The 14,461-nt window shown below is 40.2% G+C and overlaps 1 protein-coding gene across 7 annotated transcripts in view; it reads right to left on the reverse strand.

The window, feature by feature from the left end:
- The window catches only part of NCKAP5 (NCK associated protein 5), a 990,571-nt gene that overhangs the window by 188,932 nt on the left and 787,178 nt on the right, over nt 1-14,461 (reverse strand). For all 7 annotated transcript variants that reach the window (XM_063694774.1, XM_063694773.1, XM_063694772.1 and 4 more), the window contains one exon: nt 6,118-6,156. In XM_063694774.1, the coding sequence (XP_063550844.1) occupies nt 6,118-6,156 (39 nt within the window). The remainder of the gene's footprint in view (nt 1-6,117; nt 6,157-14,461) is intronic.

Genomic DNA, 14,461 nt, shown 5'->3' on the forward strand with positions numbered 1-14,461 from the left:
TTATTTATTTTATTTTATTTTATTTTGAGACAGAGTTTCACTCTTGTTGTCCAGGCTGGAGTGCAGTGGCGCGATCTTGGTCCACTGCAACCTTCGCCTCCCGGGTTCAGGCGATTCTTCTACCTCAGCCTCCTGAGTAGCTGGGACTACAGGCATGTGCCACCACCCCTGGCTAATTTTTGTATTTTTAGTAGAGACAGGGTTTCACCATATTGGCCAGGCTGGTCTCGAACTCCTGATCTCGTGATCCACCCACCTCGGCCTCCCAAAGTGCTGGGATTACAGGCATGAACCACCATGCCCGGCAAAACTTGCTTTCTTTATTTAGAATTCAACCTCTGTCTGTGTCTCACGCTGATTTTTGTTCTTAGCATGTATATAACACTCTCTGCTCCCAAACACTAATTGTTTTTAGTACTGCTAATTAAGTAGTTAATAAGACTTGACTGTGAGGCAGATAAATATTAATAGTACCTATTGGATGGGAAAACACAATCATCCTCATTTGCAACGTAGAGATATGGAAATGGAAGCATACAGTGTGGATATGCAAGTAAAAGGGGACCTGAAAGCAACAGCAACCACGATTTTTAGCAGCAAAACTGAGAATAACTTGAAAGAGTTCTTCAGATGGGTAAAAAAAAAAAAAAAAAAAAGAAAAAGAAAGAATGAAAGAAAAAAATCAATATACTTTATAGAGAGTCTTTACACAAGTGCCCACATTTCAAAGGCCATTAGTATTACTTAAGGTATGGTAAAAGTTCATTAGTGGGAACACAATTTATCGACCCTGAGAACTCTCTGTTCATCACTATTGGCACATCTAGCTCAGCACACAGCAGCAGGGAAGACAGAGGCTTTAGGGATGTGACACTGATCTGATGGCCATTGACAAATAGAAATGAGCTGCTCTGAAAATCTGTAGATAGGAAAGAATCGCTTGAGTTGTTTTTAATATTCTTATTTTCTTCAGACAAGCTGTGGATCACCACTAACTGATGCCAGAGAGTTGCCTTCCCAAGAAACTGTAAACAAAAACACTCATGTGCCCATGTACACACTCATAAACACAATCAGAATGGATATATATAAACAACTGTTTTGCTAACCACTATTGTAGTACCTGGATGGAGGGGGCTGTCTTAGCTTCCTCTGTGCTCCCAACAGGAACACCTTGACATAAAGGATTGCATGACTGCATGATACATTTAGGCTGGATGCAAGAGCAGCTACTCTGACCCTGCCAGTTCAGAGGCAAGACCCAGAACAGCCTCCCCAAGGAAGGCTTTAGAAACAAAAGAACTCTCCTCTGGGTAGGTGCCATAGTCTGGGATCATGGCTCAAGGGAGAGGCTGTACCATGTATCCTCTCTCATAATCCTTCTTTTTCTTCTATGACTTCCTGGCATGTATCAGGCCTCAAGAAAGAACTTCACTGAAAATATAAGGTTGTGTTTTCAGATAAGAAAATGGGGACATAACATAAATATTTATCATAGAGGAATAATGCCAAAGATTTGACTACATTTCATATCATGAAAAAAAAAGGCACAGTGGTGTTTGGGTTCAAGAAAATACTCAGACCTGTTTTCCTTGCACTATTCATGTTACCACCAATTGGAAACAGAGACTTAAGAGATTACAGCTGAGCAATGTGATACACTGGTCTAATGGGCTCCTGTGCATCTTAATGATCCCAAACCATAATTTCTCTGGAGGATCCACACACTGTAATCCTGATAAATTCCCCCTGTGCTTGGGCTAAAGATGACTCTGGACTCACTGCTATACAGTACCTATAGGAGTACAGTTACTTTATGTATTGAAGAGTAAAATTGTTATCAGCTCTAGGCTGAAGTACATTTTTTAAAATGCTGATTGCTTAGAAGCAGGACATACACTAACATGATCGCTGGTGTGTCACTGAAAACTATTTAAATCTGATTTTACCATGTAAAAATGACATGATAGTGGTATACCTATTTCAGAGGCAGTGTCTATCATGGGAATACACGGAATTGGGGCTTAGAGGGCCTGGGCTCTAGTCTTCATTGTCCACAGGGCCTTGAAGTGATTGCTTCTGATTAGGTCTCAGTTTCCTCATCTGTAAACCAAGGCGCTGCACAAAATTGGGCTTCTGTTCAAAACACTGTATCTCTCACTAGCTTCATGGGATGTCTTTTCGAGTGCTGCTTTGTTCCCTCCCTGAAGCCTAATGGCCACCAAAACCACCAGCCTCTTTTGTCACACCCCTTCTTGGTGGCTTTCACGGATACATCCTTATCTCTGCCCCAAATGCTAAGACTTTTGTAACATGAAAAGCGACTTCTGGAAAAGGCTGGTCACATCTCAGACTGATCCAGGGCTTCAACATCGAATACTAAAAGGCAAGACAGGTGACATAAAAGTCTGACTGGACCGGGATACTGCACAGGAAGTAGTGAGTCCTGTGGCAAAATACATACTGCAAGTCTCCACCCTAAAAGCCTTCGGATTAAACCACGTTTAATAAGGGCAATGGCTAAACAGTTCATGTAACTACAGTCACTTGAGCCCATTACCAAAGCTAGTTGACAATCTCAGGATTAAATACTCACCAAGCCTCCTGGAAATTGGGGAATTTGGGAGTTAAAAATAAGATTGATTTTGAGAAAGCTTGACCCCAAATATATAGAGTCAGTTTTACTCCACAGCTATCAAACTCTAAATGCTCTTCCTGCTACAGAAGATAAGCAATACTTCCAGAAGTTTTAGGAAGTCCTGTGGCTAGCCTGCCTTTTATTTTATTCCCTGTGATCATAACCAGCTGTTGGATTTCAATCCTTCTTTTGATTTTCATGGTATCTCTCTCTGTCCTACTGAACTATGGGGGAGAAAAACAAGTGACTGAATGGGATTGTGGAGGAAGAATGAGGGAGTGGGTCAGAGCGTGGGGTTTACAGTGCAAGAGCCATAATTAAAGCAAGGGCTCTGCCACTGCCTGGCAGTTGAAACTATGAGCAAACTTTTTTTTAGTCCTACCTCACGGGGCTGCCTTGAGAACAAAACGACTTTGTGGATTTAAAGTGCTGCATGTGGGGTCTGAAGGCTTGTAAATGCCTGCTAAATATAAACAGCCACCTGATACCACACAGACCACTGCTAGAGAAGTGGACACAGATGGTTCAATTGCCCCTTTACAGGGGAAATAGGAAATTGGAGTTTTCTCAGGTACAAGCTATAAAATTGTTTTCTGTTTCTGCCTGAATGGCTGGATTCTGCCATACCAGGCTTTATTCCATGTCGGTGAAGAAAACACATCATCGAAATATGTGTTTCCTCCAAAGAACATGCAGATAAGCCTGAGACTGTTCATATGAACGAAAATAACTGCAGAGAAAATGCCTTTCTTCCGTGTTTTGTTTAGTGGCAAACAAGCAAACAAACAAAAAACAAACCCAAAACACTGAAGAACCTAGGTGAGTTACATTTTCTGCAAATGTAATTGACTTAATGAAGATAAAATATATTTCAGATAACAATATGAATTTAACCTGAATTACTGATTTCATTCGCACTTGTAGACTTGGACCCATGATTTGGAGGCATCAAAGGAAGAAAAGTTGGGTTTAATATGATCACTTTTGTATTGTTGTTCTAAAGGGGTACAGTCCATTCTCCTAAGGGAATCCACAGGTTTTTGAGATAAACTGAATTACTTGACCAGGTACACTGAACAGAAACTGCTAAGTTCATGGAAATAATTTTTTTTTTCTATCAGTATCAGTAGACTCTGTTACTTCAGGATACTTGTCTGGGCCAATTCATGATATGCCATGAAAAATGTATTTCTGGCTGCCCAGTGAAGAGCTGAAGCCACAGCAGATTTGCCTTTGTGTTATAACTAATGGCATATTCTAAAACTGCACAGTAATGCTTATTATTTCACCTCAAGGATCTTCTGGTGACTTAGATAAATCGCTCAAGATTTTTTTCTGTTTTGTCTTTGCTACCTACATTCCTTTTTGGAATTATTTTTCCCATCTGCATTTGGAGTACACTGTATATTTTATATTGTGCTCTTAATTAAAAAGAAATTTTAGTCTTTTTTCAGCAATTTTACAGTGCCCATAAAAACTGGAGGCACACATTTCTGCAGAACATGATTCTTTTGGAATCTCCAAAAGCCCCCAGCATCTCTTTCTGCCTCATAGTGTCCCTGAGGTATGCTATCTCACAGTAGCATGTCTTTCTGTGTCTCACTGCTTAACTGTGCCAAGGTAGATTTATCTGTTTACTAGTTATTACTTGCATTTGTGTAGCTATTTTTTTTTTTGTAGCTGACCTGAAGGGTCCCGTTTTCCTTTTTATCGTACCAAGTGGCTTCCTTGTCTCTTTCCTGAGGCACCATTAACAAAAGCAGCCATGGGAAGTCTTTCAACAGTTGTACACAGAGCTGCAATAGCACTCCCCTCATTCCTTAGGTTTGTAACTAAGTCAGCATAGAGTTTCAAACAGGAGAAAAACAATCCAGAAATTAAAGCCTTAGAAAAAGAAAAAGAATTCAAAAATGTTGAAGCAGCAATTATAATTTGTCCTCCAATATCTATTTCTCACCTTCTTCCAAAGTAATTTCAGCTGGGCACACACCCAGAACAAAGACCTCTTTGCCGGGTTTGTTTGGTGTGGCTGTGTGAGTAAGGTCTGTTCACAGAGATGTATGTAGTAATGTATGAAAGCTTTTGGAAGTGTCCTTTAAAAGACAGCTGCTGTATGCCCTTTATCCTCTTCATATTCCTCAGCTTTTATTCCCTTCCTGATGGCTGGAATGTGTGGATGTGATGACTGGAGCTAGCATAGTCCTTTTGGACCATGAAGTGACCTTGAAAATGGGGCCACATTCCATGAAATACAGAGATGGAAGCTAGGGACCCCAAGGACTTTATGGAGCAGAGCTACCATTCCTGTTCGGCCTACCTGTCGGTTTATATGTGAGAAAGAACTAACATTTTAGCTTATTTAACCCACCTCATTATGGATCTCTGTTGCTCACAATGGAACCTAATTCTAACTCTACGTAAGTGTACTCAAATCTATTTACGCATGTTAGTATAAAACTGGAAGCAGTTAAAATTATTTGTAGAATGAACTGTGACATTTTGACAGAAATAGTAGGCAAGAAAGTCTAGCAAAAGTATCACAATGCCTGTATCATAGAAATTTTAAAGAATCTTTAAGTAACTCCATGAGCAGCAGTCAACCCCTAATAAAATTGTTTTCAATTAAAAAAATCAAAATGGCATAAATTATTTTGCTGCCATTTATCACATCATCCTGAATATGCTGCAGGATCTAAAAGTTTCTTTTGGAGAAGTCTCTATTTCACAGATAGAAATCAAAGTAAACAAAATCTGAGGGAACTAAAATTTAGCTTCTCAGAAACTTCATGGCCGGAGATGGTAAATATTCCATAAAATTCACTGAAACAGCCAAATTTGGGCAAAATTGACCTGCATTTACTGTCTGCCCCGATAATGTGATCTGATGTTGTCTGCAGGCAGAATGGCAAGGCAGCAAACTCATATGTATGGAAATTTCAGGCACAGTGGTTACCATTATTTTATATGTACCACAAACTATTGCAGTAACTGTTCTACATGCTTCCTTTTGTAGGGTCACCACAGCAATCCCAGGAAGCGGGAATTGTTATTCCCACATTACAGAAGAGGAACTAGGGCTCAGGGAAATTAAATGACTTCCCTAACTCTTGCTGAATTTTAGACTTTTGTTAATGCTGTCCAAAAGAAGATACTCGTTTTATAGGAATTGGGAGAATTCACCAACTTACTGCAAGTTTGTATTTACTGAATAAAAATGGTGGGTTTTCTACTCATCTGGGTAAATGAAAATCATCTTCAAAAGGCTTTCTATTATTTTACTGAGAGTTTGGATTTTTTAATACAAATTCTGTTGGTCACTGATGTTACTTCATATGCTATCTAAAACACACACGATTTTCACTAAGTGAATAAATACAGAAGTATTGCATCTATCAATCACAATTTCCTAGCTTAACAACATGAGCTCCAATATAGTCACAAAAGTGCCTTGAAAAAAACAAAGTCAGAAAGTGACCTACCTTTTGAGTAAGCAGAGCTTGAACAACTTGGTTGGCTACCTTTAAAAAATAAAGAAAAAGTTGTCATTTATAATAATGAGACTTTATATGCACCGACTCTAATTTACCAATAAGTTTCTCGCAGCTTATTGTAGCTAATTAGCTCCTCATTTGCCTCTTTCCTCTATATCCAGAGATCTGATTATTTTCATAATAAGCCTATCCTTCTAGGTAATATTTTGCTTTCTCCAAAGGTGACCTTGTTGCTAATTAAGATGGTTACACTTAAAAGATCATTCATACCTTGACTTTCACATTTCCATATTTGGAAAAATGATATCCTTTCATATACTCCAAGAAGGCTAAAAAATGATATAGTGCAAAACACAGTCCTAATTATCTGTACACAGTTTCTACACTTTGCTGATTTACAATATCCTTTGCCTCTCCTTCCTATTCCTTTGCTGTCTATTTCACTGCTTAATATTACTTGCAATAGAGATAGGTTGAATGGTCTAGCATAGGGACAACTCATTGTTTCCTATGTGTCCTGCTTTCATCTTCAATGTTTTTGCTTATGTCACGCTCTTGTTGTTGCTACCTGTAATATAATCTGGTAGTTGTTTACTACAACATCCATTTTTTCCCTTCTTCCTGAGTAACAAACCCAATCTTTTGGGGCTGGGCACATTCAACTGCATTTCCCAGACATTCTTGTAGCGAAATGTTGCCATGTGACAAAATTCTTGCCAATAAGACATAAGCAGACTATTCTCTTGGGCTTACAGGAAGTCTCAAAGAAGAAGGGGGCTCACCCTTCGTCTTCCTGACTAGAAATGGAAGTACAGTAATGGCTGGAGCTTCAGCAGCTACCCTGACAACAACAGTCACATATTAAGGATATTTGGACAGAAAAAAGGACAAGCTTGGTCCTGATGATGTTATGGAGCTGTACTGTCTATTGAACATCTATGTGGTGGAAATAAGGTAGTCACTGTTATTTTGAGTTTCTTCCAGTGAACAACCAAATATAATTCTTAGTAATATTTTCAGGGATCTCATTTTCTTCAAGTATCAGGCAGCTTGAGACAGCAGAAGAACCTAAATCCCTCCTCAGCCCAAGGCAGTGAATCTTGATTAATCTAAGCCAATCTTGGCAATTCCAATGATTGGTTTAGGAGTGGGCATATAACACAATTCCAGCTAAGGACCACATGTAAAACCAGTAACATGTTCCTGGTGTTTCAAATACCTGGCATTTTCTCCAGGTAACCATTCATTATTACTGTATGTATTTGTGTTAAGATTTCTTTTTCATCTGCATATTTCAAAATACTTTGCATAGAATCACCTACTAAACTTCACTATTACCTTGAAGCTATGTAGCTACATGGCTACCGTTGATAAAATTAAGGTGGACAGGTGAACTAGGTGGTATTTTTCAGCTAATACATAAACTGTAAACATTTAATGTGATAACTGAAATTGACAGCATGAAAGACTAAATCAGAATACTTAAATATCCTAGATATAAGGCACTCTGGTTCATTCATTTCTTCCTTCATTTATCCAATATAAATTTTCTGAGTATCTACTTGCAAAGCTAGATGATTGGGCCATGGTCCTTGACTTCAAAGACTCATACCTGGCAGCGAGTTGGCAAAAACACAATTATAACACAGTGTGACAAACATCTAATCATCATGGTAATTCTTACAGTCAACGGGAGACTGAGGGACACTTTCGTGTTATATTTCTCTTGGTAACATATTTGTTTTTGGTGGTGCCCAACTATTTGTGCTTCTTTCTCTATCTAGTACAGTCGAACAGATTATAGTAAGAATGTTTCCATGGAGCTTAATTGTTTTTTCACTCAATACTGACAAATAGTACATCCTTCACAACAGCTGGCTACCAGTAAGTCTCACAGAAAATTAAAACACAGGCTGTCATCAACTTTTGATTAGAAGGCAATCACACCACAAGCAGTAAAAGACTAAAATCAGATTATCTGTAATTGATTAGTTAAATTATATGCACAAGAAGGATTTTTTTCCCATCAGAAGTCTTTTCAAAGTTACATTGCAGACATTAAGTAAAAAAGAAAGGCTCTTCATTGAAACTATGATTTTAAATAAAATGTTTTCTTAGGTATTGTTTTTGAGTGAAGCACAAGTTACAGAACTACCACAGACCAAAATAAACTATACTTTCATTAACTGAGGCCATATGTTCCTTTATCACTTTATTTATATGTGATCACAACAGTGATAAATGTTATCCAACCCACACAAATTGACCAATAGCATAATAGTGAAAGTCAGTTTTCCAGCATTCATTCCAATTCATAAGTAACTGAGAATTCAAAGTCAAACTACATATCATCTATTTTGTTGTTGGCAAATAAACAAAACAAAACAAAACAGAAGAATTGAACTATTCGTGCAGGTTGAATCAGGAACAAGGTACCAAAGTTAATTCATGCCATAAATAATTTACTTCTTTTGGATCTCAAACTTTGGATTGATTTACATTCTCATAAAACTGCCCAATATCAATATTTTCTTTTCTTTCTCCCAACTGGTCTCTCACTGAAACCATTCTGGTAACGGTGGTCACATAAAATAGCTCTATCCATGATTTATCAGGAGACACGGACTAATATCCTAACTCTAACAGCCCACAGGAGGAAATATGTTATATCTCACAATCCAAGCAGTTGCCCTATAGGCCTAGAGACTCTATATCTAACACAGTTCCTTCTGGCATGTACTTTGGAAAACTGTTTGCTCCTCTTGAAAACTGAACAAAGATACACGAATGCCTTATTTCTTTACCTACTGACATGAGGTTATATTACCCAGAAGGACTCACTGCTTCTTTGAAAAAGATCAGGCAGATTATACACATGCTTTCCTCCATACTGTCTATAACGACAGTGTCCGAGGTTTTGTTATCGCTTTTAACAGCTAACTTCCCTGATGCATAAATAGGACAGCTGTTTGGAGTTTGTGCCTGCAACCTCTACTAGGCTCAAAAGATAATGCCTGGAATGCGTCCCTGCCCTCAACCTAGCATTATGCCTTAAACATTTGGGTTGCAAATAATCACACACCCATAGGCCCAGCTAGTGAGAACAAATCACTTCCAATGTCATCTGCCAGCTTTCCTCTCCAGAGAAAGGGCAGCAGCTGCGCTAGGCTGCAAGGGACTTGAAGCACATTGGAAAAACAAAGCTGGCAGTCCTTAAGCCACTAGCTTGTAGTACAGCCTCCCTTAGGCTGTCCATGGAGGCCTCTCCCCTTTGCTCCTAGGAGATGGAGCAGGGCTGCAGGCGAGACAGGAATGCCAAGGAGAGCGCCTGAGTACATCTCGTGTTTCCTTCTCAGTAAGAATTTTCTCAGACAATCTAGCTCCTCTAACACACGGCTGATCTTCTACTCACACAAAACTTTGCTCTTCTTCCCTGAAAAACTTCCAGGGCTCGTGATTCCTCCATGCACTCTCTTGGAAGTGGGTGAGCAGAGGGAGGAAAAGCTGGGGCTATGGAGTTCCCTATTATTTTATTGAAAAACAGTCCTTGAAGCTGAATAAGAAGCCACAATAAGCAGTTTATTCAGAGAGGGAGCCAATTCTCAGCCAAGGGCTGGGGTGGAGGGTGGAGAAGCTTCAGGTTTGTGGGCGTGGGGAGCGAGGATCTCCATGCTCTATGCTTTGACAGTCCTCTCCTGGCTAGTGGGCTTGCTTTCATACCTTCATGAGCTATTTCACCATGAAAAGCCACTGTCATGTCAACAAAGTAACTGAAAAATCTCATCAGAAAAAGTATGTGTTTTTGGAGAGGTGTTCTATGCTTCCGATCTTGGTTGATTGTACTGAGGCAGCTAGGAGAAAGCATGCAGAATATGGACTTGGGTTAAAACAGTGCCTATGTTAACTTCATACACTGACATGCGCAGGGGATGGGAGAGAAATCTGACTTTTCTCAGCCATAAAATAGGAGAGCTGCCTACCTCTAAAGTTGTGAAAAAGGCATGAGATGATAGACATAATCAGTGAAACCACCTAGGACAGGACTTGATATAAAGCCGTCACCCCTAAACGTGAATCAGGCTAGTTGAACTTCGGAAAATATAATGCATGTTCAGGTAAGCAGTTAAGAAAAAATTATTTTATTTTATTTTATTATTTTGAGACAGAGTCTCACTTTGTCACCCAGGCTGGAGTGCAGTAGCACAATCTCGGCTCACTGCAAGCTCTGCCTCCCGGGTTCACGCCATTCTCCTGCCTCAGCCTCTGGAGTAGCTGGGACTACAGGCGCCCACCACCATGCCTGGCTCATTTTATTTATTTTTTTATATTTTTAGTGGAGACGGGGTTTCACCATATCAGCCAGGATGGTCTCGATCTCCTGACCTCATGATCCACCCGCCTCGGCCTCCCAAAGAGCTGGGATTAGAGGCGTGAGCCACTGCGCCCAGCCGAAAAAATGTTTTAAGAATAAGGGATTCTACTTGGAAAGGCATGAGGGGTATGCATATGTGTGCGTGTGTTTGTGTGTGTGTCCACATAATATACATGTATAAATGTAAGTCACTAAGCATCTGTATTATTCATTTACTTTGTAAAACAATCCTCTAAGATAGAAACAAGAAAGAAACTCAAAGAGGTAAATACACAGCCCCATACAACATTGGAAAAGGGTGAACAGTGAACCCTAGTCTTCCTAATCCAAAGCCCATAAAGTTCTCTTCTAATTCAAATCAGACTATTTGAAGTGGGTCCACTATTTTTTTCAGCTGATTAATCTTTGGATTATTACTTCGGTTAGTGCATAATAAATGAGTGCTCATCTCTGAAGAGATAACTGAAGAAATTAGTCTAAATATATATGTGGGATTTGGGGAAACACTAATTTGGAAATTAATTTCCTGCTGATACTGTCCATTCATTCATTTAGTCATTCAACAAATATGCATTAGGCACCTAGTGTGGGCCGGGAATCTGCTGGGTCCTGCAGAAATAATGAGGAAACAAATACAGGGACTGCCTCCAGGGCGATAGAATCTGGGGCAAACAAGGAGTAGATCATCTGTAATTTCCAAGAAATGAGTATTTTGAACATATGAAAGTGACAAGTACGATCGTCTTCCACTTCTATCAAGACCTTGATTTTTTTTTTTTTTTTTTTTTTTTGAGATGGAGTCTTGCTCTGTCACCCAGGCTGGAGTGCAGTGGCGCAATCTCAGCTCACTGCAACCTTCACCTCCCGAGTTCAAGTGATTCTCCTGCTTCAGCCTCCCAAGTAGCTAGGCCTACAGGCTCCCACCACCATGCCTGGCTAATTTTCTGTATTTTTAGTAGAGACGAGGTTTTACTATGTTGGCTAGGCTGGTCTCGCACTCCTGACCTTGTGATCCACCCGCCTTGGCCTCCCAAAGTGTTGGGATTACAGGCGTGAGCCACCATGCCCGGCCAAAACCTTGATTATAAAGATGACGTAGGGCCCAGCTGTAGGATATGCCTGAGAGTGTCCTGGGAATGATTCTACAATCTAGGCTAGGCATGTAGCACGTGGATCAGAGAGACAGGTGAGAAATAGTCTCAGCAACCTACTTCCACCCTTACTTAAAATTCTGTTTTTGTCTATTTCTGAACTACATCCAAAGGTCTAGTTTTCAATGTCCTTGCGCTCTGAAGTGTAGAGGTTGGAAAATAACTCAACTCCACCGTCGTCACTGACTGTAAGGGCCCAGCTCTGATTGGAGAGGAAGAAGCAGTTTCTCCAACTTTTCGCGCAGAAGCTCCTCCTGGAATGTTTGTGAAAATTGCCAATTTCCTGTCCCTGCATACTGATTGGGAAGGTCTGAATGAGGTCTAAGGATATGCAATTTTAGCAACCACCACACATCTTTCTGATGCAAAGGGCTCCCAGAAACACACCTTGAGAAACACTGGGATATGGTTTATTTTATTTTATTTTATTGCTTGTAGCTTTATATTATCTCAGACATTGTTGTGGAATCAGAAGTACTTTAAAACTTCCACATGGGTCTGTGCTCTTCTGTTACTGTATCTAAACTTGGTGGAGGGAGCTTTCATCCTTCTACTGAAAATTTCTGAAAATGCTCTCTACAGCACAGCATTCAGATAATCTAATTGTGGTGTTCTTAACCACAGGTGAATATTATAATCTCCTGTGGTGCTTTAAAAAAACAGAAAGCCCAGGCTCCACCCAAGAGCAGAGTCAGATGGGAATCTCTGAGTTGTGACACAGCCAGCAGTATTTTTAAAGGTCCCCAGGTAAGTCCACCAAGCAGGTACGGAGGAGAAGCACTTGCTGTTCTGGATCTGAGACCTCACCTGCTGCAGCTTCTTCTGCTGAAGATACCCTTTCCAATTCTGCCCCCTCCTCTGCTCACCTACCCGCTGCTCCTCCTGCCCTCTGGTGACTGCATTCTGTGTTTCCAAGGTCCTCAGTGCAGCTCATTTGCTCTGTGACTTTCTCTCACCTCCCTACTCTATGACTGTCCATCCCTTGCACTTCTCCTGCCAGGCTGGGAGTGCCGTAAGCTCTCAGGGCCTGGGTAAGGCTGACATCCAGTAAAGGTTTGCAGGATACAACCGAATCCATTGAAGTGCAATGCAGCGGTTTTGGATGTTATTTTACTTATTTTACTTCTTTACATGGGAATAGTAGGTATGAAAGAAACTGTGGCCAAGGCAATACTGTGAATAAATAGCAAGTCATTGCTTGCCACTAAGTGTCTGTCAAATAGCTAGACTAAGAAACTTGATTCTAACATGCAAACCTCCAAACTCTAAGATTAATCCTTGTTTTTTCCTTTGTACTGCAAGGCTGGGAGATGAGATAGGGAGCAGTAACGGTGAGGATGAAGTGTATGCATGCACACCTGTTTGTATACAGGTGTGTGTGCATGCATTTGTAGGTGTGTGCACTTGTGAATGTGCATGCCTAGCAAGCCAGGGTATATGTGTGTGTGTGTATCTAGGAATGTGAGTCTGTTACCTTCTGAATAAATGTGCTCTTCTATTGGAACACAGATTCTCAAGTGTTTTCCCCAAATCCTCAATATGTTCCTCATTTCCCAGAAAATAACCATCAGTGCAAAAAGGATTGAAGAACATTTTGTTTATTTATTTGAGATGGGGTTTCACTCTTTCACCCAGGCTGGAATGCAGTGGCAGGATTATGGCTCACTGCAGCCTCGACCTCCTGGGCCCAAGAGATCCTACTACCTCAGCCTCCCAAATAGCTGTGTCTACAGGTACGTGCCACTACATTCGCCTAGGTTTTATGATTTTATTTTTTTTATTTTGTAGAGACAGAGTCTCCCTGTGTTGCCCAGACTGGTCTTAAACTTCTGGGCTCAAGTAATCCTCCTGCCTCAGCCTCCCAAGGTGGTAGGATTATAGATATAAGCCACTGTGCCTGTCTGAAAAACATTTTAAATTTACATTTATCCACCTGTGTATGTTTGATGACACCCACTAGCAAGGAAAAAACTTACATGAGGCCTTACCTTGTTAGTTTGTTTAATTAGCATAAAAAACCTTGAAAAGAATTTCCAGTTGGCATTATTACTACATTCAACTACCCCATTGAGAGTGTTCTTTTACAATGTGTGGAAATGGATTATCTACCCTCATGTAATTAGTTATAAAACAACCTGCATGTGTAATCAGGGGTCGGTATTCATGAATACAAAAGATGTGTATTGCTTAGAGGCAGTTCTTTGTCGTGAATCACCTCTTTGGCAACAGTTAATTTTTGCAACTAAGAACAGAGGAACATGCCCTCTAAGAAGTCTGCCTTCAGTGGAAACTTTATATGAAATGATTTTTTGGATAACTTATATTTTTGTCCCACACATTCTGATGAAACATACGGAATGCAGGCACGGGAAACACACAAAATACAGACTATGAGTTTCCATAAAGAAATGTGAGTGTTTTGATTGACAGGGAGGGTTGACCTACGGGAGAACTGGGACAAAGTTCTGTGGTTATGTGAGTCACATAAATCTGACTTCTAAATACAGATACAATCTCAGCAGAAATTTCTGTGCAGGAGGTTAAAGTGAAACTTTGCTAATCAATACATATGACCCAAAGGCATGGTATGTTCCTTTAAATATCCTTGGATCTATTTGGTCTTTCTTGCCCTAAACTTTGACTGGACCACGAGCCCGGGGAGCAGTGAGGGCTGCTGAACTGGCCTCACTAGACTCTGAGCCATGTCAGAGTCAACTAACTTTAGTGTTTAACTTTGGACATTGTCAAGATTATTCTGGTCTTTTAAGGTCCTGACAGGGCAGAGAATTGCAAATACCATTTTGCTTGA

Source organism: Gorilla gorilla, chromosome 11, assembly GCF_029281585.2.
Source record: "Gorilla gorilla gorilla isolate KB3781 chromosome 11, NHGRI_mGorGor1-v2.1_pri, whole genome shotgun sequence".
NCBI classification, from domain to species: domain Eukaryota; kingdom Metazoa; phylum Chordata; class Mammalia; order Primates; family Hominidae; genus Gorilla; species Gorilla gorilla.